Genomic DNA, 24,049 nt, shown 5'->3' with positions numbered 1-24,049 from the left:
GACTCGACATCTTCCTGTGTGGCAATGGGTGAGTGTGGGATAAAAAACAGCATGGCTCAGACTCCATGGGAAAGGACTAGAGGGCAAAGGCTTGGCTGTCGTTCCCTTCTCTGGGGCTGGCAGGGCCACCCTGAGAAAGTTTGAGCCTCCCTTTTCCATTTCAAAGAGAATCAGTGTTCCACTTTGGCAGTCGTCCTCAGAGGCCAACCGTCAGCCTGCTGCAAGGATGCCCCTTCAGTCCTACCTGGGGGGATGCTGCACCTTCTCTTCCCCTCCTCAGTAGTGAGCTGCTCCCTAAGACCTTCATCTGCCCATTTCGCCATGGAGCAGTCTTAACTCGTTCTTCCTCCCTTACCATGGCACAATTGGTTCTTCTGAAATCGTTGTCTATTGGTCCTCATTCTTCTGCTGGGCACTACTAGAGAAAGTCTATTTTCTCTTCCACAAGTGCCTTTCTAATATCTGAGGATGGCTGACACTTCCCTGCTAAGGGCTGTCTTCCTAAAGACAAGTGTACCTAGTTTCTTATAATGTAAATAATTTCAATTTGTAGGTATGGTATCATGCTATTGTCTTATATTCCCACTACGTTAACTCTCATTGAAGGTTGCTATTATTATCTTTCATCTATAGGTGAGTAAATTGAGGATCAGAGAGGTTAAGTCATTTGTCCAAGGTCACACAGTTAGTGAGCCACATTATAACCCACTTCTGTCTGATTCAGGAACTGGAGTCCTTCACTTCTTACCTTACAGGATCACTAATATTACTATTAATAATGATTGTCATTTATTTGGTGTCAACCAAGTGGCAGAGTTTGAAAACATGATCTCTAACTCTTATACTCTTATACATAATTTACTATTTTAGTTACTATTTTTTTCTGAAATGAAGAGCCCAAATCTTATCAAGCTAACTCATGTGCTAGTCACACAGGTGAACAGGTGCAGGGCAGGGATGGCAACCAAGCTTGCTAGCTCTGCAGCCCTCATTCCCCCTCTTACACCCCAGAGCTACCCCAAGGGGCCACAACAGAGGCCAAGTGACAAAAAGCATGAACACACTCAGTCACAGCCAGAGATCTTAGGACAGTGTTCCTCAGAAGAAGCTCCCTGGACTTCCAGCGTCAGAATCACCAGGGTCTCTAAAACACAAATGTGCTTAGTTTCATTTTGAACAAGCATCCCAAATAGCTTTTACCCATGGCCCCTAGCTTGAGAAGCACTGCTTTAGAGAGAGCATCTGCCATCAAGAGGGAGGTTCTGAAGCTCCCCTTCTGGAACCAACCCCTTCGCCTTCACTGCCAGTCAAGCTCCCCTTCTTCCTCAAGCCCACCTCAGACCCCTGCTTCAGTGCCTCACTTTCCTCTCCTCCGGTTGCCACCAGTTGTGCCTGGCATAACACTGTTGCCCCTCTTGCATTGCTCTTAGCTTTTGTATTCCTGTCCTTTTCTCGTCTGAACAGAAGGGATCACATCTATACTCCTGGGATGCCAGTCAGCAGAGCACATCCCAACTCCTCAGTGGGTATTGAACAGACGCAGTTGCCCAGAGTGGAGGCCCAGCCCTGCAGGCCTCCCGGCAAACACTGACACCCCAAAACAGTCCTTACCTGGGCGGCCCAAGTCTCCTTTGTCTCCCTTCGCACCAGTTTCCCCTTTGGGGCCAACGAGACCCCCATCGCCTTTGCTGCCCTTCTCTCCTTGAGGTCCTGGGGTGCCTGAGAAGGGGATGGCTGGTGAGGTGGGCTCCCACCATCTTCTTGGAGACAAGCTCCTAGATAATGGGGGCACTCTGGGGAGAAAGGAAAAGGGTCCCCAGAGGAAGTCTGGGGGTGTGTTTCCTCATTTCTTGGTTGATCTGACAAGGTACAGTAAGACTCAAGAGAAGAGGACCGTATGAGGACATTAATCCTCTGGGATGGGGTGGGGGACACGGGACAGCTGGCAAGGTGCCTGGGCCATTGCATCACTGATCCCAAGCAGAGGAAGCACAAACTACCAGTGGCTCCTTGATTCCCTGGAGCACCCTTGGGTCCCTGGAGGCCTGAAAAAAAGGAAACAAGAGCTCAGTCACTCCATGGCCTCAGCTTTAATCATCTGACATTCTAGAGCTCCTTCTGTGGGAAAGGCATCCTGCAAGAGATTTCTTCCTCTCTCTCTCTCTCTCTCTCTCTCTCTCTCTCTCTCTCTCTCTCTCTCTCTTTCTCTCTCTCTCTCTCTCACACACACACACACACACACGCACACACGCACACACGCACAAACAAGGGGAGTATGAGTGTAGGCGTGTATGTGCACATGTGAGCATGAGCACGAGTGTGATAATGTGTGGGAGAATGTTGCATAAAATGTGTGTACACATGCACATGTATGAGCACGTGGGTGTGCAAGTGTCTGTGGAGGTCCTTCACTGCACTATAAACTCTCTTCCTATTGTTTGCCCAGCCTCCTCATTGAAATTCCCCGTGGAAAAACTCCTGCTGAAGACTTAGAACAAGACACTCTTTGGGATCCCTTCTACTAAATTCCTCCCCAAAGTAGTTCCTCCAAAAAGATTTTCCCTGCTACCATGATTCCCTTCCATAACTGCTGGTGTTTTCTTTCTGCCTCAGTGGCCCAGAGGCTTAGAGACTGTTGGTTTGTTTATTTGCTCCTTCCTCATAAATCCTCTCATTCTGCTCTTTCTCTAGGATCACCTTGTTGTCCTTACATTGTTACATCTCAGTAGCTTCAGCCCCAATAGGGATCTGGAGGCTGGAGTATCTAAGTGGAGAGTGGACTGGACTTAACAGTCATGGGCTCTGACATTTGGGTCTCCCCACTCCCCTGGGGGTTGCAGCTGAGCCCGCACATTCTCTGCCCTAGCCATGCTGTAGCCATTTGTAAGATGGCTGGGCAGGCTTAGGCTACAGCCTGAAAGAAACAATCACGGGCTTTCCATCATTATTGCTAATTCCCCGGTGACCCTCTGCAGCATTCTTATTCCCATTTTGTAGACAAAGAAACTAAGGTTCAGAAAGGAAAAGAAATATTACCAAGGTCAAGAGCCATGATGAAGGCAGATGGGTCAGACCCTAAAGTCTCTGCTGCACCCATGAGCTCAACTCTCCTAAGCGATGCTCACAGGCTTGGACTCCTGAACCCAAAAGAGTAGATTAAAGCATCCAAACCCTTCTGGTGATATAGGATGCTTCCCTGAATTCCAAGCCCATCTAAGGCCTCACACCAGGCTGACCTCCCTCATACCCAGACCTCACTGGGTATTTAGACACTGAAGTGGGTTGTCTGTGCCTACAGCCCTCTGCAGCCTTTCTGAGAAAGCCTGCTATGCATGTCAGTCCACATACCCGGCCCCCACTTACCTGCTTCTCCCTTGATTCCTGGCAGCCCTTGGCGTCCTGGGGGGCCTAGAAAGGAAAGAGAATTCAGAACATAACCCTTGCAAGGAAGAGAAAGAGGATTGCAGGGCCAGTAGACAAGCGGGAGGTATTATGGCTCCACTGTATCCATTGGCCTCCTTCTCAGCAGGGATGTCAGGCCCCTTTTGACCTGGAAGACCTGAGGAAGAGGAGCAGACACACCAATGAGCCAACCAACAAGGAGGGGTGACAATGCCTCTCACTCACACTACTGTTTATTTAACAAACCGTCACTGACTATCAAGGACCATCCAAACTGTGTGGAAGGACAGAAGAAAAAAGAAGGAAAAGGAAAAAAAAGAAAGACAGAGCTCCTTCCTACAAGAAGATCATGGCCTAGCAGGCAAGACACACTATATAGATGATGTCTTCTGAGATAGACTGAGTCAGACAGACCTACCCCTTTAGTTGCAAGTCAATTCATTTTGAGCCTCAGCTTCCTCGTCAGTAAAGTGAGATTGATACACCAGTTATTCAGGGCAATCCTGAGGTGGCCACGTGGAAAACACGTGGCAGTCTCTAAATAAGTGGCACCTATTATTGCTGCCACTCGCATGCAGTGCTCTGCTTTTCCACGGGCCGCTCTGCTATGCAGACTCGAGTCTCACAATGGCTTGGGTGGGCAGGAAAGGACTCCTTGCCCTGTCTCAGTATGCACTGGCTGCTGTAACAAACACTATACACTGGGTGCCTTATAAACAACAGAAATTTATTTCTCACAGTTCTGGAGTTTGGAAGTCCAAGATCAGGGTGTCAGCATGGTCAGGTTCTGGTGGCAGCCCTCTTCAGGGTTGTAGATGGCTGACTTCCTGCTGCGCCCTCACATAGAAGGAATTAGGGAGCTCTGTGGGGTCTCTCTCACTCTTTTTTTAGATTTATTTTTAATTAATTTTTTTTTTTTTGGTGACTTTGGTTAACAAAATGCAGTAAGTTTCAGGTGTATAATTTTACAGTAAAGTATATATATTGCATTTCATGTTCCCTTCCCATAGTTAGATTTCTTTCTGTCACCACATATTTGACCCCTTTTAACCCACCTATCCTCCCTCCTCCCCTTCCCTCTGCTAACCACGTCTATTCTCCATATCCATGAGTCTCCATTTGTTTGTCCTGTTCATTTGTTGCTTTTAGGTTTATATCCCATATATAACTGATATCATGTGGTTTTCAACTTTTTCTGCCTGGCTTATTTCACTTAGCATGATTATCTCGAGGTCCATCCATGTTGTCACAAATGGCAGTATTTCATCTCTTCTTGAGGCTGGATAATATTCCACTGTATCTATATACCACAGCCTCTTTATCTAGTCATCTATTGTAGGACACTTTGGTAGCTTCCATGTCCTGGCCACCATGAATAATGCTGCTATGAACATCAGTGTGTAAATATCTTTTTGGATATGCGTTTTCAAGTCTTTGGAGATAAATACCCAACAGAGAGATTGCTAGATCATATGACAGATCAATTATCAGTTTTTTGAGGAACCTCCACACTGTTTTCCATAGAGGCTGTACCACTTTGCAGTCCCACCAGCAGTATCTGAGGGTTTCTTTTTCTCTGCATCCTCTCCAACCTTGTTATTACTTGTCCTGTTAATAACAAGTGTGAGATGATATCTCACTGTGGTTTTGATTTGCATTACGCTAACAGCTAGCGATGTTGAGTATCTTTTCACATGTTTGTTGGCCATTTGTATATCTACTCATTTTTTGACTGGATCATTTTTGCTGCTGTTATTGTTTTATTGAGTTGTATGAATTCTTTGTATATTTTGGCTATTAGGCCCTTATTGGAGACATCACTTGCAAATATATTCTCCCATTTGGATGGTTGTCTCTTTACCTTGTTGATGGTTTCTTTTGCCTTTTATTTTGATGTAGTCCCATTCATCTATTTTTACTTTTACTTCCCTTGCTTTTGAGGTCAAATTCATAAAATCCTCTTTAAGTCCAAGGTTCATGAATTTAGTTCATAAGTTTTCTTCTATGCAATTTAAAGTCTCAGGTCTTATGTTTAAGTCCTTAATTCATTTTGAGTTCATTTTAGTGTATGGTGATAGATAACAGTCTAGTTTTATTCTTTTGCAGATGACTTTCCAGTTTTCCCAGCACCATTTATTGAAGAGGCTTTCCTTTCTCCACTGTACATTTTTGGCTTTTTTTTTGTCAAAAATTGTTTGCCCATATAAACATAGGTTTATTTCTAGACCCATGATTCTGTTCCACTGGTCTGTGTGTTTTTCTGCCAATACCATGAAGTTTTGATTATTGTCGCTTTGTAGTAGAATTTGAAGTCTGGCAAAGTGATGCCTCCAGCCTCATTCTTTTTTCTCAGAATGGCTTTGGCAATTCAGGGTCTTTGTGCTTCCATAAAATCTGATGATTTTTTGTTCTATTTCTTTTAAAAAATATTAATGGGAGTTTGAGGGGATTGCATTAAATCTGTATAATGCTTTAGGTAATAAAGTCATTTTAACTATGTTGATTCTTCCAATCCAAGAACACAGAATATCTTTCCATTTATTTGTATCTTCTTCAATTTCTTTTATTAGGGTCTTGTAGTTTTCATTATATAGGTCCTTCACATGTTTCGTTAGATTTATTCCTAGGTATTTTATTCTTTCTGTTGCAATTACAAAAGGAATTATTTTCTACTTCTTCTTCTGACACTTCATTATTAGAGTATAAGAATGCTACAGATTTTTGAACATTGATTTTTTTTTTATTCAGAGACTTTCCTGTATTTGCTTATTGTTTCTAGTAGTGTTCTTGTGGAGTCTTCAGGGTTTTCTATATAGAAAATCATGTCATCTGCAAATAGTGACAGTTTGGCTTCTTCTTTTCCTATTTGGATACCTTTTATATCTTTCTCTTGCCTGATTGCATTCACTAGGACTTCCAATGTTATATTGAATAACAGTGACAATAGTGGACAGCCTTGCCTTGTTCCTCATCTTAGAGGGAAGGATTTTAGTTTTTCTCCAGTAAGCATGTTGGCTGAGGGTTTGTCATAGATGGACTTTATTATGTGAAGGTACTTTCCTTCTATACTGATTTTGTTAAGTGTTTTGATCATAAATGGATGTTGTATCTTGTCGAAGGCTTTTTCTGCACCTATTTATAGGCTCATGATTCTTATTTTTTAATTTGTTCATGTGGTACATCACATTATTTGATTTGCGTATGTTGAACCATTCCTGTGCCTCTGGGATGAAGCCCACTCAATCATGGTGTATAATATTTTTAATATGTCATTGTATTCAGTTCGCTAGGATCTTATTTAGGATTTTTGCATCTGTGTTCATGAGAGATATTGGTCTATAGTTTTCTTTTTTGTGTTATCTTTACCAAGTTTTGATTTCAGAGTAATATTGGCCTTATAAAATGTGTTGGGAAGTACTGCATACTCTTCAATTTTTTGAAAGAATTTGAGGAGAATAGGTATTAAATCTTCTTTGAATATTTGGTAGAATTCACTGTTGAAGCCATCTGGTCCTGGACTTTTACTTTTGGGGAGGTTTTTGATGATTGTTTCACTTTCCATACTGCCGATTGGTCTATTTAGATTTTCCAGTTCTTCCTGATTCAGTCTAGGAAGGTTGTATTTTTCTAAGTACTGGTCCATTTCTTCTAAGTTATTAAATGTGACGTTATAGAATTTTTCATAGTATTCTTGCATGATCCTTTGTATTTCTGTAATGTCAGTTGTAATTTCCCCTCTTTCATCCCTGATTTTGTTTATTTGTATTCTTTCTCTTTTTTCTTTAGTGAGTCAGTCTAGCCAGAGGTTTGTCAATTTTATTAACTTTCTCAAAGAACCAGCTCTTTGTTGCATTTATTTTTTCTATCTTTTTTTTTCTTCAATTTTATTTATTTATGCTCTAATTTTGATTATTTTTTTCCTTCTGCCGATGTTAGGCCTTATTTGTTTTTCCTTTTCTAGTTTTTTAAGATGAAGTGTTAGGTTGTTGATTTGGGTTCATTCTTATTTTTGGAGATAGGCCTGTAATGATATGAACTTCCCTCTTATGGCCACTTTTATCATGTCCCAAAAGTTTTGATATGTTGTACTATTCATTTCTATGTATCTATTGATCTCTCTTTTTATTTCTTCAGTGGCCCAGTTATTCTTCAGTAGTATTTTGTTTAATCTCCACATATTTGTGGTTCTTCCTGCCTTTTTTTGCAGTTGATCTCTAGTTTCAAAGTATTATGATCAGAGAATATGGTTGGTATGATTTCAACCCTCTTCTATTTGTTGAGGCTCTCTCATGTGGTCAATCCTTGAGAACGTTCCATGTGCATTAGAGAAGAATGTATAAGCAGCTGTTTTGAGATGAAGGGCTCTGTAAATATCAATTATGTCCAGTTGGTCAAATGTGTCATTTAAAGATGTTCTTTCCTTATTGGTTTTCTGTTTGAATGATCTGTCCATACCTGACAGTGGGATATTTAGGTCCCCTACTACATTAGTGTTTTGGTTTATTTCTCCCTTTAGTTCTGTTAGTAATTGCTTTACATGTTTCATGGCTCCCTGATTGGGAGCATAGATATTAATAAGTGTTATGTCTTCTTGGTGCATGATTCCCTTTATCATTATGAAGTGTCCCTCAGTATCTTTACCTTTTTTATTTTGAAGTCTATTTCATCCTATATTAGTACCTCTTTTCTCTGAATGCTATTTGCTTGAAATATCATTTTCCACCCTTTAATTTTAAGTCTATATTTGTCTTTGGAACTGAGATGTGTCTCCTGGAGGCAGCATAAGGTTAGGTTTTGTTTTTTGATCAATCTGCAACCTTATGCCTTTTTATTGGTGAGTTCAGTCTATTTACATTTAGGATGTATTGAAATATGAGGTTTTCCTATAACCATTTTATCTTTTGCTTTCTGGTAGCTCTGTGTTTCCATTGATTCTGTGTGTGTGTGTGTGTGTGTGTGTGTGTGTGTGTGTGTGTGTTTTATTTTGATTGGATTTTTTGAGTATGAGGTCTCTTTTATAGGAGCACAAATCCTATTAATTAGGGCTACACTCTGAAGACCTACTCACTTTCCACAGGCCCTACCTCCTAATACCATAACCTTGGGAGTTAGGAGTTCAACATATGAATTGGGTTGGGGGGCAGACACAAACATTCAGACCATAGCATTGCTTCACATCAGCATGGAGAAAAGTGACTTTCTGGGAGGCATAGGCCTTGCCTGAGGTGACACATTTGGAGAGAGGCCAACAGATTCTGGGTCTCCCATTGGCAAAGTCTGCACCTATGCCAGGGTATCAGGTGGAGAAGTTTTCTATGGTCATTCCTCTGTGTCTGATGAGGATTGGTTCCAAGACTCCATGGATACCAAAATCCAAGGATGCTTAAGTCCCTTATATAAAATGGCATAGCACTTTGAATATAACCTACACACATCCTCCAGTATACTTTAAATCATCTCTAGACTACCTGTAATACCTAACAGAATGTAAATGCTATGTAGATAGTTGTTATATTGTATTGTTTAGTAATCAACATTTTGAAATCTTTGATCCACAGTTGGTTGGATCTGTGGATGAAGAACTGTGGACACGGAAGGCTAACTATATTTCAGAGTAGAAATGCAGTCTTTATATACACAAGAATGGGGACCAGACTGATGGAAATAGAACTGGGTACTGGAACCCCATACTTCAGCACGAGGTCTCAGAAAAGGTCACTGTTGAGACTCAGTTCAGGATTTGATAGCTGGGTGTCCCTGAACCCTGTGTGACCTGAATAAGGGCCCATGGGAGAAGATCGTGAGAAGGACAGCATGAGTCATCATGGAAATGAACCCACCTGGAGCACCACGTTCACCTCTGATCCGGAACAACTCTGCAAGGGAAGGAGAGAGGGTTTGCAGGCTGAGCTGTGGTGGGGCACACCCAGAGCTCCCAGCTTGGCCCAGAGAGGCGGCTCCTCCAGGATGAAATTGGACAATGGGAGCCAAACACCTGGGCACATTTTAGGAAAGAGCCAGATGTTTAGTTGTAACTAGTCATCTATAGCCAAGAGTGGTAGATCCCTGGGAGCCCCAGAAGTGTGAAAAGGGGCTTGAGACCCCGGACAGCACTTCATGATGTCAGAAGACTATGAAACCAAATCAGCTGGGCAAGCACCTCAGATTAAAGGAAGGGCTCTCGTGTTGATCAAAACCAGCTCCCTCACCTCTCAGAGGAATGAGTAACACTCCTACTGTCTAACTGTCTGAGCCTGGACTCTGCTTATCTGCCACACTCTCCCCTCTCTCTGAATCCAGACTCAGCCTTCATCTGCACTCATTGGGGAGGCATCAGCCTCTGGTGTGATCTGCCCTCTTGGAGCCTGAGTCCAGCATGTGCTTCCCTGGGCACGGCACCCTGGCTATAACCTCATCCTCCTAAGCCTCAGTTCACCCCAGACACAGGGGTCAGAGCAAGAACCCCAGGCTCCATATAACAGTGTGAACCCTGCAAAAGTCAGGCCACACCTAGGAGCTGGTATTACCCAAATTAGCATTCTTGTCTGGGACAGCCTGAGAGCGGTGGGTACAAGACCCAGAGGGGACCGAGAGAAGGAAGAACCCTGGTATCTTCACCTTTGGCTCCTTTTCTTCTGCTTGCAGCCGTATCATCTAAGCCACCACGTTTCCCCATCAGGCCCAGCTGTCCTCTCCTCTCACAGTTCCCACATCTTCTGAACTAGCTTGGTGCTCATCATGAGTCTCTCCTAGTCATGGACCAATGTTAGTTGGCTGTATGGTCATGGTCCTGGGAATTGCCCCGGGTTCTGCATCTTACCCACTCTCCTAAACATTCTGGATCAGTCTGAGAGCTTTGTATCTCAGACCCGGCCTTGTGCTCATTGCTCCAGTTACTGGCTCTTGAGGTCACACACAAATGCATGCAACCCACACTTCCCTCTTTTCTTCCCCCTCTGCTTGGACAGAGCCCTGTCTGTAGGCACCCATGGAACGTGTAACTTCATGCCCACTCCACATGGCTCATGCCCTGTGTCTTGGCCCCAGGGTCCCATACTGCACCAGGGTTTTGGAAGCCCCCTTGCCCAAGAAAGGGATTTGGGCCCAAAGACCCCCTTGCTCCTAAACAAGCAGCTCTCCCTCTCCCATCCTCCTCTGAGGAGCCCCAGTCCGAGGTGAGGGAGCCAAACCTTGATTCTTAGTGAAGTTGTCCACCTGTTGCAGCAAGTGCTCCTGCCTGTTGTGGACCTGGGTCAGCTGGGCCTGCAGGACTTTCAGCCTTGGTGCACCTGCAGCCAAGTGAGGGTGGTACTCCGACCAGAGTAAGGAGTAGGATGGATGATCTTCAGTGGCCAGTGTCTCATTGTCGAAGTTAATCTCTAGGGTCCAGAGCCGCTTCTGCAGATTCAGAACTGGACACCCCAGCCCACCCAAAACATCCTTTTAGGGACCTCATTAAAGCCCAAGGCATTTGAGCATCTCCTTGACTTTTTTTGTGTCAAATGTACATAACTTCTGTGGGTCCTGAATATATAAACACAGCTCATGTGCTGTGAGGACCTAGTGTGAGTACAGAGCTCTTCCTATATCTTGCACATGTGCACTTCACATTCAAGCATAACATTACACATCCACAGAATATTCCCACGTGGTCTAGAGATGTACCCACTGTGGCACAACCAAACATCAACTTTCATATAGTTAAGACCGTGCATGCTCTGGGCATGAATGCATGACAACTATTGTGCTGGTCTGACTTATACACGCGTGACCTTAATAAGCACATGACATATGTTTATGACAGCTGGGCACATGTTCTTGAGTGACTTCAGTGTCTGCTGATGGAATTGCTTCATGACCTTCACATTTGGACTGGGAACACTTTGAAAAGTAAAGTCATGTTAAAATGAACACTGATCAACAATGCCCCTTCCCATTCAGAGGCTGAAAACCTTTGATGTAAGTAAGATGCCAATGGCATACTCATGTGAAATAATGCTTTAGATACACATAGACTCGAATATGCATTCTCTCTCTCTCTCTCTCTCACACACACACACACACACACACACACACACACACACACACACACACGCATGTCACTGTGGCCACCAGGGAACTGAGAACTCCCTCTCAGCAGTGTCCCCAGGGCTCTCCACTCAATCTGAGCCCTGTGTCTTTCAGGGCCATGTTCAGTCATCCCAGAGGGACCAGACAGGTGCAAGACTGTTTTACCTTCCAGCACCAGCAATCCAGCGCCTATGGCGAGAAGAATCTGGTAGATGACCATTATGACCATGAAGCACTTCACCCCATTTCTCTTCTTGGGCTCTGTACCTGAAATACAACCCAGGTAGAAGGTGGCTACTGTCAAAGGTGGGGAGCAGGGGGCCCCAACCTGGGCAGGAATCCCCTCTGTGTGATCAAAGGGCACCCTGTGAAGTCAAGTGGGAAAGATACCAAAAGCTCACTACCACTAAATCTTCCTCCAATCATTCATCTTGCCACAGAGCAAGAAGTGTCATTGTGGCTCATTCTTTTGTGTGGCAAGGCAAACAAACAATTGTGCCACATATCATAGTTGGGAGGGTGTGGTTCTTAAGGCCGGTGTCAAGGCCAAAGCCACAGCAGTGCTTCACCATGGAGGGCTCTCAGTAGATGGTTAGTAAATTGATGTGTTTGTTTCAAAACTCTAAGAGGAGGATGAGTGTTCCCATTTTATAAACAAGGACAAGGGTTTGGAGAAGTTGAAAACCTATTAGGTTATAAGACATAGATCTGGAATTCATGTCCAAGTCTTTGTTTACTTTGTCTTCAGATTTTTAAATTATAATAGTAAAAGATGCTTAATATAATTAAACAATATAGAGAACATTACAAGAGTTAATGATCTTCCCTCAACCCCCTGAGGTCCTAACCCAGGAGGAACATTTGCTTAGCATTTTGGGGTGCAGCCTTCCTCCCATCCCCCTTGCTTTCAGAAACTTAGTACTCATGTAGTACTGGGTTGACTTGTTTTGCCTTTTAATTTTGCATAAATAATGTCATATTACATATAATACAGCACCTTGCTTTCACAATGAATGATTTTCCATGGACATTTATTTAGTTTTCTTTGTGAAAAAAGATTTAACGATTCTTTTCCATAGCGGTCTAATAGTCCTTAAAGACAAAAGCCACGATTCACACAAATATTTCCCTGTTGATGAGCTGTTTCCAGTATGGAGTGTTACGAAATGGCTGCAACAGTTCCACTCCAGTCTGTCCCCCACACCAGCTGTTTCCCTGTTTGGAGACATCCAAAGGCAGGGACCTGGCCTGCAGAAGGTCCTGCGGTTCCCAACACTCTCATTATTGAGCACCTACCCTGCTCCAGGCATTGACCAACATTATCTCTAATGCTTCTGGCAATCCTGCAAGGTAGGTGTGATCACCCCCTTTTATAAAGGACAGGCCTGGGGTTCAAAAAGGTGATACAGTGGGCCTAAGGCCATCTAACTCCCAGGCCTGAGCTCACCTCACTAGTCTACACTGATTGCTGCCCCTGGGAAAATACAGTTGAAATAAGTTCCAGGGCAGCCCTGACGGGAAAAGAGATCAGAAGTGAACAACCCAGGAGACAGAGGATGCATCGTGAGCACCATTTTGCTTAGGGGTAAGTGAGGGTGGGTTTTCAGTTGACTATTGCAATAGAGGTTTATGATCTTAGGTCTTTTCCCATCACCTGTGGGACCTGTGCTATCCTACTGACATTCTTTCCAGAACGGATTCCCTGCTCGTGCATCTAATACATGGTGGTTTAGAGATGGCTCTGGCAGCACCAAAAAGAGTAGGGTTTTTTTATTGGGTAGATTATTAGTTAGTAGCACTTGTTTATGCTCAGCTTAGCACAGAGTGTTCCTCCACCATACCTGCCAAATAGAGACCCATATAGCCACCTGAATGAGCTTTCTAATGCATAGCCTGGTCAAGTCACTCCCCTACCTCAGCCCTTCAGGGCTGTTCACTGCTCTCAGGACAAACAGCTCCTTAGCTAGCATAAGAAGTCCTCCTGCCCCCCAGCTTTCCTATGGCTGCTCCTCCTGTCACACCTCCACATAGACCCTGACCCACACTGAAGCCAACCAGGCCAGACCACTTGTGTTTACCTCCTTCATGCTTTAGGTAATGTATCTCTTCTGAATACAAATCTCTCCCTCCTCCTTTTGGCATGATTCATCCTAGTCATCTTTTGGGAGCACCATGGAGCTTCTCCTGCTCCCTTGGGCTGTAGAGGACCCTGCTCTGCTGTCTCACTTCACTCTGTATTTCTACCTGTCATGGCACTGATCAAGCTGAACTGTGTCTTTTTATGTCTCAGTTTACCCAAATGGCCTGGAAGGTTCTTGGTCTATATTCCATTGCCAGCGTGTGTTGGAAAAATGATGGCTGAATAAATGAAGGGTTGAATAAGTGGCTGCAGATGTTTGGGTGCTGAGCATGTGTGAAGTTGGACTCTGCCAGTGTAGAAGTGTTGGAAAAACATTGAGAATGAAAGTTAGGACCTCAGGTATCCATACAACCATCACGATGAGGATGAGTAACATACAAGGGAAGCCTTACATTTTAGAGAAGACCGCGGACAGTGACTATAATCTCACAGACAGCATTAAACTTGATAAAAACATAACATGGGATGAGAATGAAAGATAAACTGTGCTTCAGAGACACATTTACTATAGAGATCAGAGGTAGGGATGAGGGCCAACATGGAAGATATAAATATGTTCAAACTAGATGGTAGGAGCATAGTGGAAGGCATTGGAGTATAATAAGAGTAGTTCATGGATGTCCACTGAAGCACAGAATGCTTTTTTTAAGTCAGAGCAATCACTTGGCAGGCATACAGGCAAGATAGTTTAGAATCTGGGAGTTTTTAATCTGTGGGCATTATTCAACTAACTCTGCATAAAATGAAGAATCTGATAAACTCTTTGCCCTCTATGCTGATCATCTCTTAGAGGGTAGAAGAAACTGCAAAGAAATATCTGCTCTGGATTGGATTTGACCTTTAGGAATTATTGCTTGAGATGAGAGAATGAAGAAAACCTCAGATGAACAAAAATGAGCTTCCCTAAAGTAAACTATGATGAATCTCAGTGAAGATTTTAAGGAAGTGGTTTTCAGAAATTTGACAGTTCTGTGGTCTGACTTGCAATGAAAATATGGCTCCAAAGGAAAATAAAATTTCAGTTAAACAGAGGAGAGGAGGAGGAGGAAGAGGGAAGGTATATAGTGGGAAAATCGAAAACATTTCTTCAATTAAAAATGAATGAATGAATTAATTAGAAAATTTTTTAATTCAAAAGATCTCAGTCAAGAAAAAAGCTGCGCATAAACTCTAGATTTCCAGGCCGGCCATCTCCCAATTTTTTCACCAGTGGCAGAAGTTAGCTTGGTACATTAACTTCTCTCCTGCTTTAACACTAGTAGAGATAAAGCAGGAGCACTGCCCCTATCACTGACCCTATCACTGAGCTGCTGGTGAGCAGGCCCAGGGAAGGGGGTCTCTGCCCTGTGGGCTTGATGTTTCCCATTCCTACCCTAATAGCACCAGCCATCTGGAGAAGTGTCTCCTGCTGCTGCTGGCAGCACCAGTAGGGAGCAAACAAGAATACTGATAGCATCAGGTGAACAAAGCAGACCAGAATAGCACAGTCAAAGTTCTGAAAACTAAATTGTTACTCAAACCACAGCCTACAATAGTGAGCCAGAATCTATGTAATAAACCTAAATAATGTCATTATCTACTAAAATGGAAGGTTTAAATAGGGTAGAGGCTCCTGACATCTATACATGATGTTCATTACACAATGGAAAACCACTCATCATACTGAAAACAGAGAAAATTACAACTTGAATGAGGAAAGACAAACAACAGATGTCAGTATTATGACGCAGATGTTGAAATTGTTTAATAAGGATCTTAAAGTAGCCACAACAAAAATATTTTAAGGAATAATTACAGATACTCTTGAAACAAATAAAAATATTTTTTAATCTCACGAAAAAATCAAGGCCGTATAAAAGAACGAAATGAAAATTATGGAACTTAAAAACACTTAAAAAAATTTTTTCATGTCATAAAATGGGTTCAATTGTGTAATACATATGACAAAAGAAAGGACCAATGGACTAAATGGTAAAGTACTAGAAATCACCCAATCTGAAAAACAGAGAAAATTGACAACCAAGTACAACAACAACAACAAATAACAGCAAACTCAGCCTCAGAGATTTGTGTGTCAATAATATTCATATTATTGAAGTCTCATAAATAGTGTGAGGTTGCAAAAATATTCAAAGAATTAATAGTGACTAAAAACTTCTCAAATCTGGTTAAAGACATAAACCTACAAATTTAAGAAACTTCAACCACGATAGATGCAAATAAATCAATACTGAAACACATATATCACAAGTAAAATCCTGGGGAAAAAATCTAGATACAAAGAAAATTAAAAATCTAAATAAAAAGGAAAACTATTGAAAGAAGCCAAGAGAAAAATGACACATTATCTGTAAAGACATAACATTTTGAATGACAGCATATTTCTAATTTGAAATCATGGAGATCAGATGGAAGTGACACATTTTTCCTATGATAAAGAAATGAATTACCAATTATGAATTCTATAGCCAATGAAAATATGTTTTTTTAAAGAATGAATGAGAAATAAAGAGATTCTCAGGTGAAGAAAATTAGGAAAAGCTATTGCTAGTAGATATTGGCAAAGTGATTTTAAAAGCATGATCCAACTATATACTATCTAAAAGAAACTAAAAATAGAGCTTTCATTCACATGAGGCAAAAATTGATATGTGAAAGAAAAAATAGATAAATCCAAAATTATAGTTGGAGACTTTAACAACTCACCCTCAGCAATTGATAGAAAAATCAGCAAAAGTATAGAAGAATTGAACAATACCATAATCCAGAAAATCTAATTAGCAGTTATAGAATAAATGTAACAATAGCAATATGCATATTCTTTCTATAAACACATGAAATATTCACTCAGATAGTCCATATCCTGGGTCATCAAACAAACCTCAACAAAATGAAATGAAATCATATGGAGTATGTTCTCTGACAATGGAATCAAAATAGAAACCAATAGCATATAGACAAGAGAAAAATCTCTAAAACACTTGGAAATTAAAAAAATAATAACTTCGAAATAGTGGATGGGTCATAAAGTCTCAAAGAAAATTTAAAAAATGTAAAACTAAATGAAACAAAAATGAAAATATATCGAATTATGGGATTCAGCTAAAGCAGCACTGAGAGGAAATTTATAGCACTAAATGCTTACATTACAAATGAGTAAAGACCTCAAATCAATAAAATAAGTTTTTACTTCAAGAAACTAGAAAAGTTACACTAGAAAAAATGGAAATAATAAAAATCAGAGCAGAAGTCAATGAAATTTAAAATAGGAACACAAAAGAGAAACTTAACAAAACAAAATGCTGGTTCTTTGAAAAAAATCAATAAAACTGAAAAAACTCTAGCAAGACTGATAAAAATGTTATTAAAAAATCACAAATCATCAATATCAGAAATATAATGGGATATTACTACAGAGCCTGTAGCCATTAAACAGAAAATAAGAAAATACTATCACTAGTTTTATGTTCACAGCTTAGAAGAAATGGACCAATTTCTCAAAAACCATAAGCTACCAAAACTCAACCAGTAAGAAATATACAATGTGAATATCTGTAACTATTAAATGTAATTTGTAGTTTAAAAACTCCTGAAAAAAAAAACTATAACCAGCTGATTTTATTGGAGTATACTGAAAAATAATTAGCACCAATTTTACATAATCTCCTATAGATAATAGAAGAGTAGAGAACAGTTCTTAATTCATTTTATGAGGTCAGGATTACCCAGATATGAAACAGAAAAACAGCGCAAGCACCCGCGCGCGCACACACACACACACACACACACACACACTCACTCACAGAGAGAGAGAGAGAGAGAGAGAGAGAGAGAGAGAGAAACAGAGGAAAGGGGGGAAGGGGGAGGAGGAAAATAAAAAAATAAAATGTTTAAAAAATAAAAATAAATATAAAGAAAAAATAGAAAAATAAATAAAAATAAACTTTTAAAAAAAAGAAAAAATCAAATCAATATCGTTCATGAAATTTTACACAAAAATCCTCAATAAAATATTAGTAAACTATCTCATAATGTATATAAAGAATTTATATACTCTGACTAAATGGGATTTCCAGATATGCAAGGATGATTCGGTATCTAAAAATCAGTCAATATGAGCCACCATATCAACAGGCTAAGGAATAAAAAACATATAATCACAAAATTGATGTAGAAAAAACACTTAACAAACTCCAATTTATAATAAAGCTCTGATAATTATAACTCTCATTATAATAAAGTCCTAATAGAAACTTTTAGCAAACTAGAGGAGAATTTTCTCAACCTAAAAAAGGAAGATTTACAAATATGTAAAAATAACATGATACTTAATGGTGAAACAGAATACTTTCCTTCTAAGATGGATAACAAGACAAGGATGTCTGTTCTCACTCTCTTACTCAATCACATTTCTACATACTACTGGCAAACGTGGAAATCAAAATTGAAACACAATGGCATATACGATCACTCCAAATAAAGTAAAATATTTAGGTATAAATTTAACAAAATGTATACAGGATCTGTATACTGAAAATTACAAAATTTTGATTTAAAAAATAAAATCAAAGACATGATTAGATATAGGTACATACCATGTTCATGGATTGTAAGGATAAACATAGTAAAGATGTAAATTCTCCTCAAACTGATCTGTAGGTATAATACAATTCCTATAATATTTCAGCAAAGTTTTTTAAAGATATAGATAAGCTTATATGAAATTTATATGGAAAAGCACAAGCCATGGAATAGATAAAATAATCTTTAAAAAGAATAATAAAATGTGAGAACCTAATGTTAAAGTTTATAATAAACCTACAGTAATCAAGACAGTGTGGTATTAGTGTAGGATAAACATATGAATCAGTGGAACAGAATGAAGAACACAGAAATAGACCTATACAAATATATCTAACTGATATTTGAAAAAGGGGAAAAAATAATTTAATGGAGGAAAGATAGCCTTTTCAGTAAATGGTGCTGAAGCAATTGAACATCCATCCATAAGTAAAACAAACAAACAAACAAACCTTGACCTAAACTTCACATCTTACAAAAAAATCAACTCAAAGTGAACCATGAACTTAATTATAAAATGTAAAACTATAAAAATTTTAAATTAAACACAGGAGAAGATCTTCAGGACCTAGGACTAGATGAAGAGTTCTTACAGTTGACACCAAAAGCACGATGTAAAAAAAGAAATTTGATAAGCTGGACTTCAACAGAATTAAATAATTTTGCCTTGCAAAAGATTCTGTTTAAGAGAATAAAAAGGCAAATTACAGACAGAGAGAATATTTGCAAACCACATATCCAGTAAAGGACTTGTATTTTGAATATATAAAGGACTTCCAAAAATACAGTAAAAAAACAAACAAAAAACAACAACCAAAAAAAAAAAAACCCCAAGCAATCCAATTAAAACATTGGCAAAAGACAGTAAGAGACAATTCACCGAAGAGAATATACAAATGACAAATAAGCACATAAACAGGTATTCAACATTATTAACCTTAGGAAAATGCAAATTAAAATTACAGTGAGATATCACTATTATACACCTATCGGGTTGGCTAAAATAAAAATAATAATAATACTAATTGCTGGTAGGCATGCCAAAAATAACTGGATAGTTGTTCACTGCTGGGAGAATGTAAAATGGTACATTCACACTGGAAAAAATAGGTCAGCTGCTTCTTATAACACCAAACATATACTTAGAATCCAGCAATTGTACTTGTGGGCATTTATCCCAGAGAACTGAAAAACTTATGCTTACACAAAAGCTTTTACATAAACGGTCATAGCACCTTTATTTGCAATGTCCCCAAGCTGGAAACAACCCAAATATCTTTCAGGGAGTGAATGGTTAAATTAACTGTGCTACATTCATGACATGGAATAATATTAATAAAAAGAACCAACTACTGATATACACAACAGCTTGGATGGATCTCAAGGAAATTATGCTATGTGGAAAAAAAGACAATCCTAAAAAGTCACATAGCATGTAATTCTATCTACATAACATTCCTTAAATAACAAAATTATAGACATGAGGAACCAATTAGTAGTTATCAGGGCATAGTGATTGCTAGTGGAGGAGTGAGGAATATGTGTGGCTATAAAGGAATAGCATGAGAGAAATTTTCGTGGTGATGGAACACACATTCTGTATCTTGATTTTGGTGGCGGTCACACAAATATATACGTATGATTAAATTGTAGAGAACTATGTTCACGCACACAAGGGAATGAATGTAAAACTAATGAAATCTAAATAATAAGCTTTGTGGGTTGTACCAACATCAATCAATTTTCTGGTTGTAATATTGTACCATAGCTATGTAAGATGTCATCACTGGGGGAAACTGGGTATGGGTAACAGAGACTTCCTTGTACATTTTTTTTGCAACTTTCTGCGAATCTATAATTATTACAAAATAAAAAGTAAAAGAAAAAAAAACCTTCTAGGGTAAAGCCAGATATCTAAAAGATGTTGAGAAATAGTGATGTGACAAAGAACAAAGTCAGAACAGTGACATGAAATGATACTAGTCATGTCAGCAAAGCTGACCCTGAATGGACTCCAGTGTTAAAGTCTATTGGGAAATTGTTTAAAATTATCTTTAGATCAGGAAAAAGAGACAGTTAGGCTCACTACTGGGAGACAATGTTTAATGTTAATTAAAACAATAAAACCCATAACTTCACTATCTATATCTTCGGGAGTTTTCTTTCTCAAGAAGAATGTTCTTCAGACTAAAATTAGTGGGAAGAAATATTGTGAAGAAAGATATGAAGCCTAAAATAGTTGAGGGCTTAGGGTAAGAGAACAGACAGATGATATTCCACAAATCTTCAAGAATTTGCTGATGTGGAAGCAGAACTATTTCTTGAGAAACCAAATATATCATGAAAGTGACAGGAAGACTTGAGGTAGACAAATGTTCAAATTTTTCAAAAAAGTTAGAAGAGGGTATCCCAGAAAGATATTGTCAACAAGAACAAATGTAGTCTCTTGTTCAAATTCAAATGCTCCATCATTGATGTGGGAGATGGAGCTGATAGCAGTTCATGAGGAAAGACCTGGGGTTTTGCTGGACCTTAAAGGCTCAAATGTCTTCAGAAAACTAAAGCAAATCTTCCCAGACATAAATTAATACATAAAGATGCCTGGAACCATTTAATGTTGACGCAGGTAGTTTCATTCCTCTCAGTAAGCCCCGAGGGGATCATTATATTATAGAGGCTCACAGGGATTACTGTCTATAATGGCACTCATCTAGAAAGTTTCATTTGTTCCATGATCTTTGTATGAGAAGACAGGTAGTTATAAGTGCATTTAGGGAGATACTCCTTCTATTCAAACTGGGACGATTTTGTTTCTTGGTTAGATATTTAGAGGCATCCATAACCCAAATCAGAAATCTGAAATTCACTCTCGATGCTTGCATCTCCACTTGCCAAGTCTCACCATTATAGTCCTACTGATTTAACTTTTTTCCCTTCTAATTCGCCCCACCCCCACGCCTTCCACCCCTGACCTAAGGATGTTGCCATCTCCCTTTTTTAAGAAATTGATCTCTGAAGGCGGGGCGTCTCTTCCCAGCACTTGTCACGCTCCCCCAGGGCCTGGCATACCCGAGTATGGTCCGTGGCTCTACCTGGGACTTGAACCCAGGACCTTCTGGGTGTAAAGCAGACGTGCTAACCACTACTCTATGGAGCCACCCTCTGATTTGACTTTTACTATTCCTTCAAACCATTCTCCTTTTTCTTCTTTATAACCACTGCCTCTCTTCATCTCTTGCTGCCATGCTCCTCTCTGTCCCAGCATTACTCTTTCCAGCTTGTCCTCCATCTATGGTAGTGAGTAATCTTAAATGCAAACCAATGCCTCCCAGCCCAACTATAATGCCTTTAAAGCTCCCTATTGCTCTCAGGATAAAATTAATTGGTCATAGTTTCAACTCTATTAAGCTAACCCAACCAATTTTGGCCCAATAATGTGGAGATGTTTATAGTTCTCTGAATATTCCTTGTGAATATATCGTAAACATATTGTCTCCTACCCTACATCTTTCTCTAACTAAGCCCTTTTATCCATTAAACTTTAGAAGAGGTCTCAGCTCTGACTTTCAGGACCCCACACCAGATTCATCTATAATGTCCTGTGCAAATATCAGTCACAGTCGATGATGAATTATACAGAAATAGTCATGTGATGGGTGGGCTCAGTCTGTCATTCTTCTGCCACCACCTGACTGTAGGCTCTCTGAGGCTAGAGGCCATGCTTATTTTTATTTGTTTCCTCTGTGCATGTAGTAGGTGCTGAATATGTTTGATCAGGTAATTTTGCTTGAACAGTTCAGTATCTTAAAAAGTCACATATCCATAATGCTACATTCCCTAAAGTTCCAAATAGCCAACAATTATTAAAGTCATTTGTGTGCATGCCTTCTCTGTTACCACACTATAAATGTCTGAAGGAACCACACTGGACCCTTCATTTTCATGCCCCCATAAATTCCAACCAGCGATCTATACAAATAGATGCCGAATGAGAAGAGGAGCACTCAGGCCAGCATACAGAGCTGTAGTAATTCCTGAACATACATCTTCTAGAAAAGACTGGGAGTGGGAATGACTGATCAACTTTGGAAGACAATTCCCAGAGGGTATTCTACAATGGGAGATCAAAGCACTCACTAGTGATGTTAAATGCTACAAATCCTAAATTTTAAAAATGCATCACTTGTATAATACTGAGTGAAAAATAAAGACAACAGAGTTGACTGAATTTTTAAAACCTGAGTTTAACCTAAAAAAAAATTATGAAGCTATGAACATATCTTAGCCAACAGGAAGTAGGAAAAGTATCCCCTGATCAACACATCAGTTTTAACCGAAGTCACCTTAAAGAATTTTAGAGGAATTACATTATTAAACAAATATGAGGCATTTGGCTTCACTTTTGTAGAACTTTTTCATTCCTCTTGTTTTGCATTGCCATTTCATCACATGATTTGTGTGTCAGAATAAGACTCTAATAAAAAGGAAGGGCATATAATAAGTATTAGCATTAACCTAAGGGAAAATATTTAAATATAATTGAGAGAAATTGTGAAGCTAAAAAAAAGACAACAACGATATACTAAAGATACAGTATCAATAATTAGCACTACACAAATTTCACATTGAAGCATTCCAGAAATGTATTAGCAAGAATCTATGGTGCAAACCTAGACTTTCTATTGACTTTTCCAGTTTTCTGTTGCCAACAGAAAGGCTGCTTCACCAAGCACTGCCATTATTGAGGGGTAATACTTTACCATTGATTTCAAAGGTCTCCATTGTAGAAAACATGGTTTGGTCAAGAGCAGCTGTTTCTCCGGTGCTAGATAAGAATTCTTCCTCCTCGAGAATTTCCTTATTTCTCATCGCTAAGCTTTATAGATGGCCAAAGCCCTGAAGCCAGCAGAAATGCTTCCCTTACAAGGAACCAGTCAGGGAAAGATTGTTCCCATTTAACTGCTGTAGTTAGTTGTACACCACCCAGCACTTCCCTTTGGCTCTAGTTTCTGAATTTCCAAATATTTCCTGCCACGATCAGGACTAGACATTTCTCAAAAATGAGCTGTTCACGTGTAGAGCTCCTGCTTAGTGCAGCTGCTTGTTAAGGGTGATCGAGGCGGATTTGAGCACAAGTCCTTAAACCACCCCTGTTCCCAGGGCCCTGAGAGCAGAAAGCTGGAATACTCCAGGAAGGATGTTTCTGTCTCTTACCTCCGCTACCCAAACCCTGCCATTGCCCCATACCCAGCTCACTGCCCCAGAACATCTCCAGCCCACACGGAAATCTCCATCCTCTGACCTTCGTCTGTTTGTGGGGTTCATCCTTGCTACCCAAAGTGTGGACCATGGATCAGTAGCATGAGCATTACCTGCGAATTTACTAGAAATAGAATCTCAGGTCTCACTCCATACGGACTGAATCCAAACATATGATTTAACAAGATCCCCAGGAGATATATGTACACATTACTATTGGAGAAGCCTGCTCTATACCACCCATTTTAGCAATTGATTATGTTTCCCCTTACAGTTTTCTCATGTTCCATGTGTGCTGTGTGTGTGCTCTGGCCTCAGTAAGATCTCAGTAACTTGAAGTGAGAAACCTTTTCTCTATGTCTTCCAGGCTGGTGCACCCTACCAGGGAGGTTGTATGGCACAGTGGTTAAGACATGGACCCTAGGAACTCAAATGCCTGGATTCAAAGTTTACCTCTTCCACATAGCAGCTATGTGACTGTGGGTAGGTGACTTAAGCTTTAAGTGCCTTACTCTACTCATTTGTAAAATAGGAGAGAAGGTAATAATTGTTAGGTGTATTAAATAAATTAAATCATGCACAGTGGCACCCTAATGG

General features: G+C 40.1%; 1 protein-coding gene across 1 annotated transcript in view; it reads right to left on the bottom strand.

Annotated features, from left to right (window-relative positions):
- The window catches only part of MARCO (macrophage receptor with collagenous structure), a 33,428-nt gene extending 10,312 nt beyond the window's left edge, over positions 1 to 23,116 (bottom strand). Inside the window, exons 1-7 of the mRNA XM_016151390.2 lie at positions 22,954 to 23,116; positions 11,638 to 11,739; positions 10,593 to 10,814; positions 9,243 to 9,278; positions 3,364 to 3,408; positions 2,001 to 2,045; positions 1,612 to 1,719 (exon numbers count right to left, since the gene is read on the bottom strand). Coding sequence (XP_016006876.2) covers positions 1,612 to 1,719; positions 2,001 to 2,045; positions 3,364 to 3,408; positions 9,243 to 9,278; positions 10,593 to 10,814; positions 11,638 to 11,739; positions 22,954 to 23,062 — 667 coding nt within the window. The 5' untranslated portion in view covers positions 23,063 to 23,116. The remainder of the gene's footprint in view (positions 1 to 1,611; positions 1,720 to 2,000; positions 2,046 to 3,363; positions 3,409 to 9,242; positions 9,279 to 10,592; positions 10,815 to 11,637; positions 11,740 to 22,953) is intronic.
- Between the last annotated feature and the right edge of the window lie 933 nt (positions 23,117 to 24,049).

This window comes from Rousettus aegyptiacus, unplaced genomic scaffold (genome assembly GCF_014176215.1).
Source record: "Rousettus aegyptiacus isolate mRouAeg1 unplaced genomic scaffold, mRouAeg1.p scaffold_m13_p_2, whole genome shotgun sequence".
Classification (NCBI taxonomy): Eukaryota; Metazoa; Chordata; class Mammalia; order Chiroptera; family Pteropodidae; genus Rousettus; species Rousettus aegyptiacus.
Note: the sequence above shows the minus strand (reverse complement) of the source record. Positions and strands in the feature narration are given on the sequence as shown.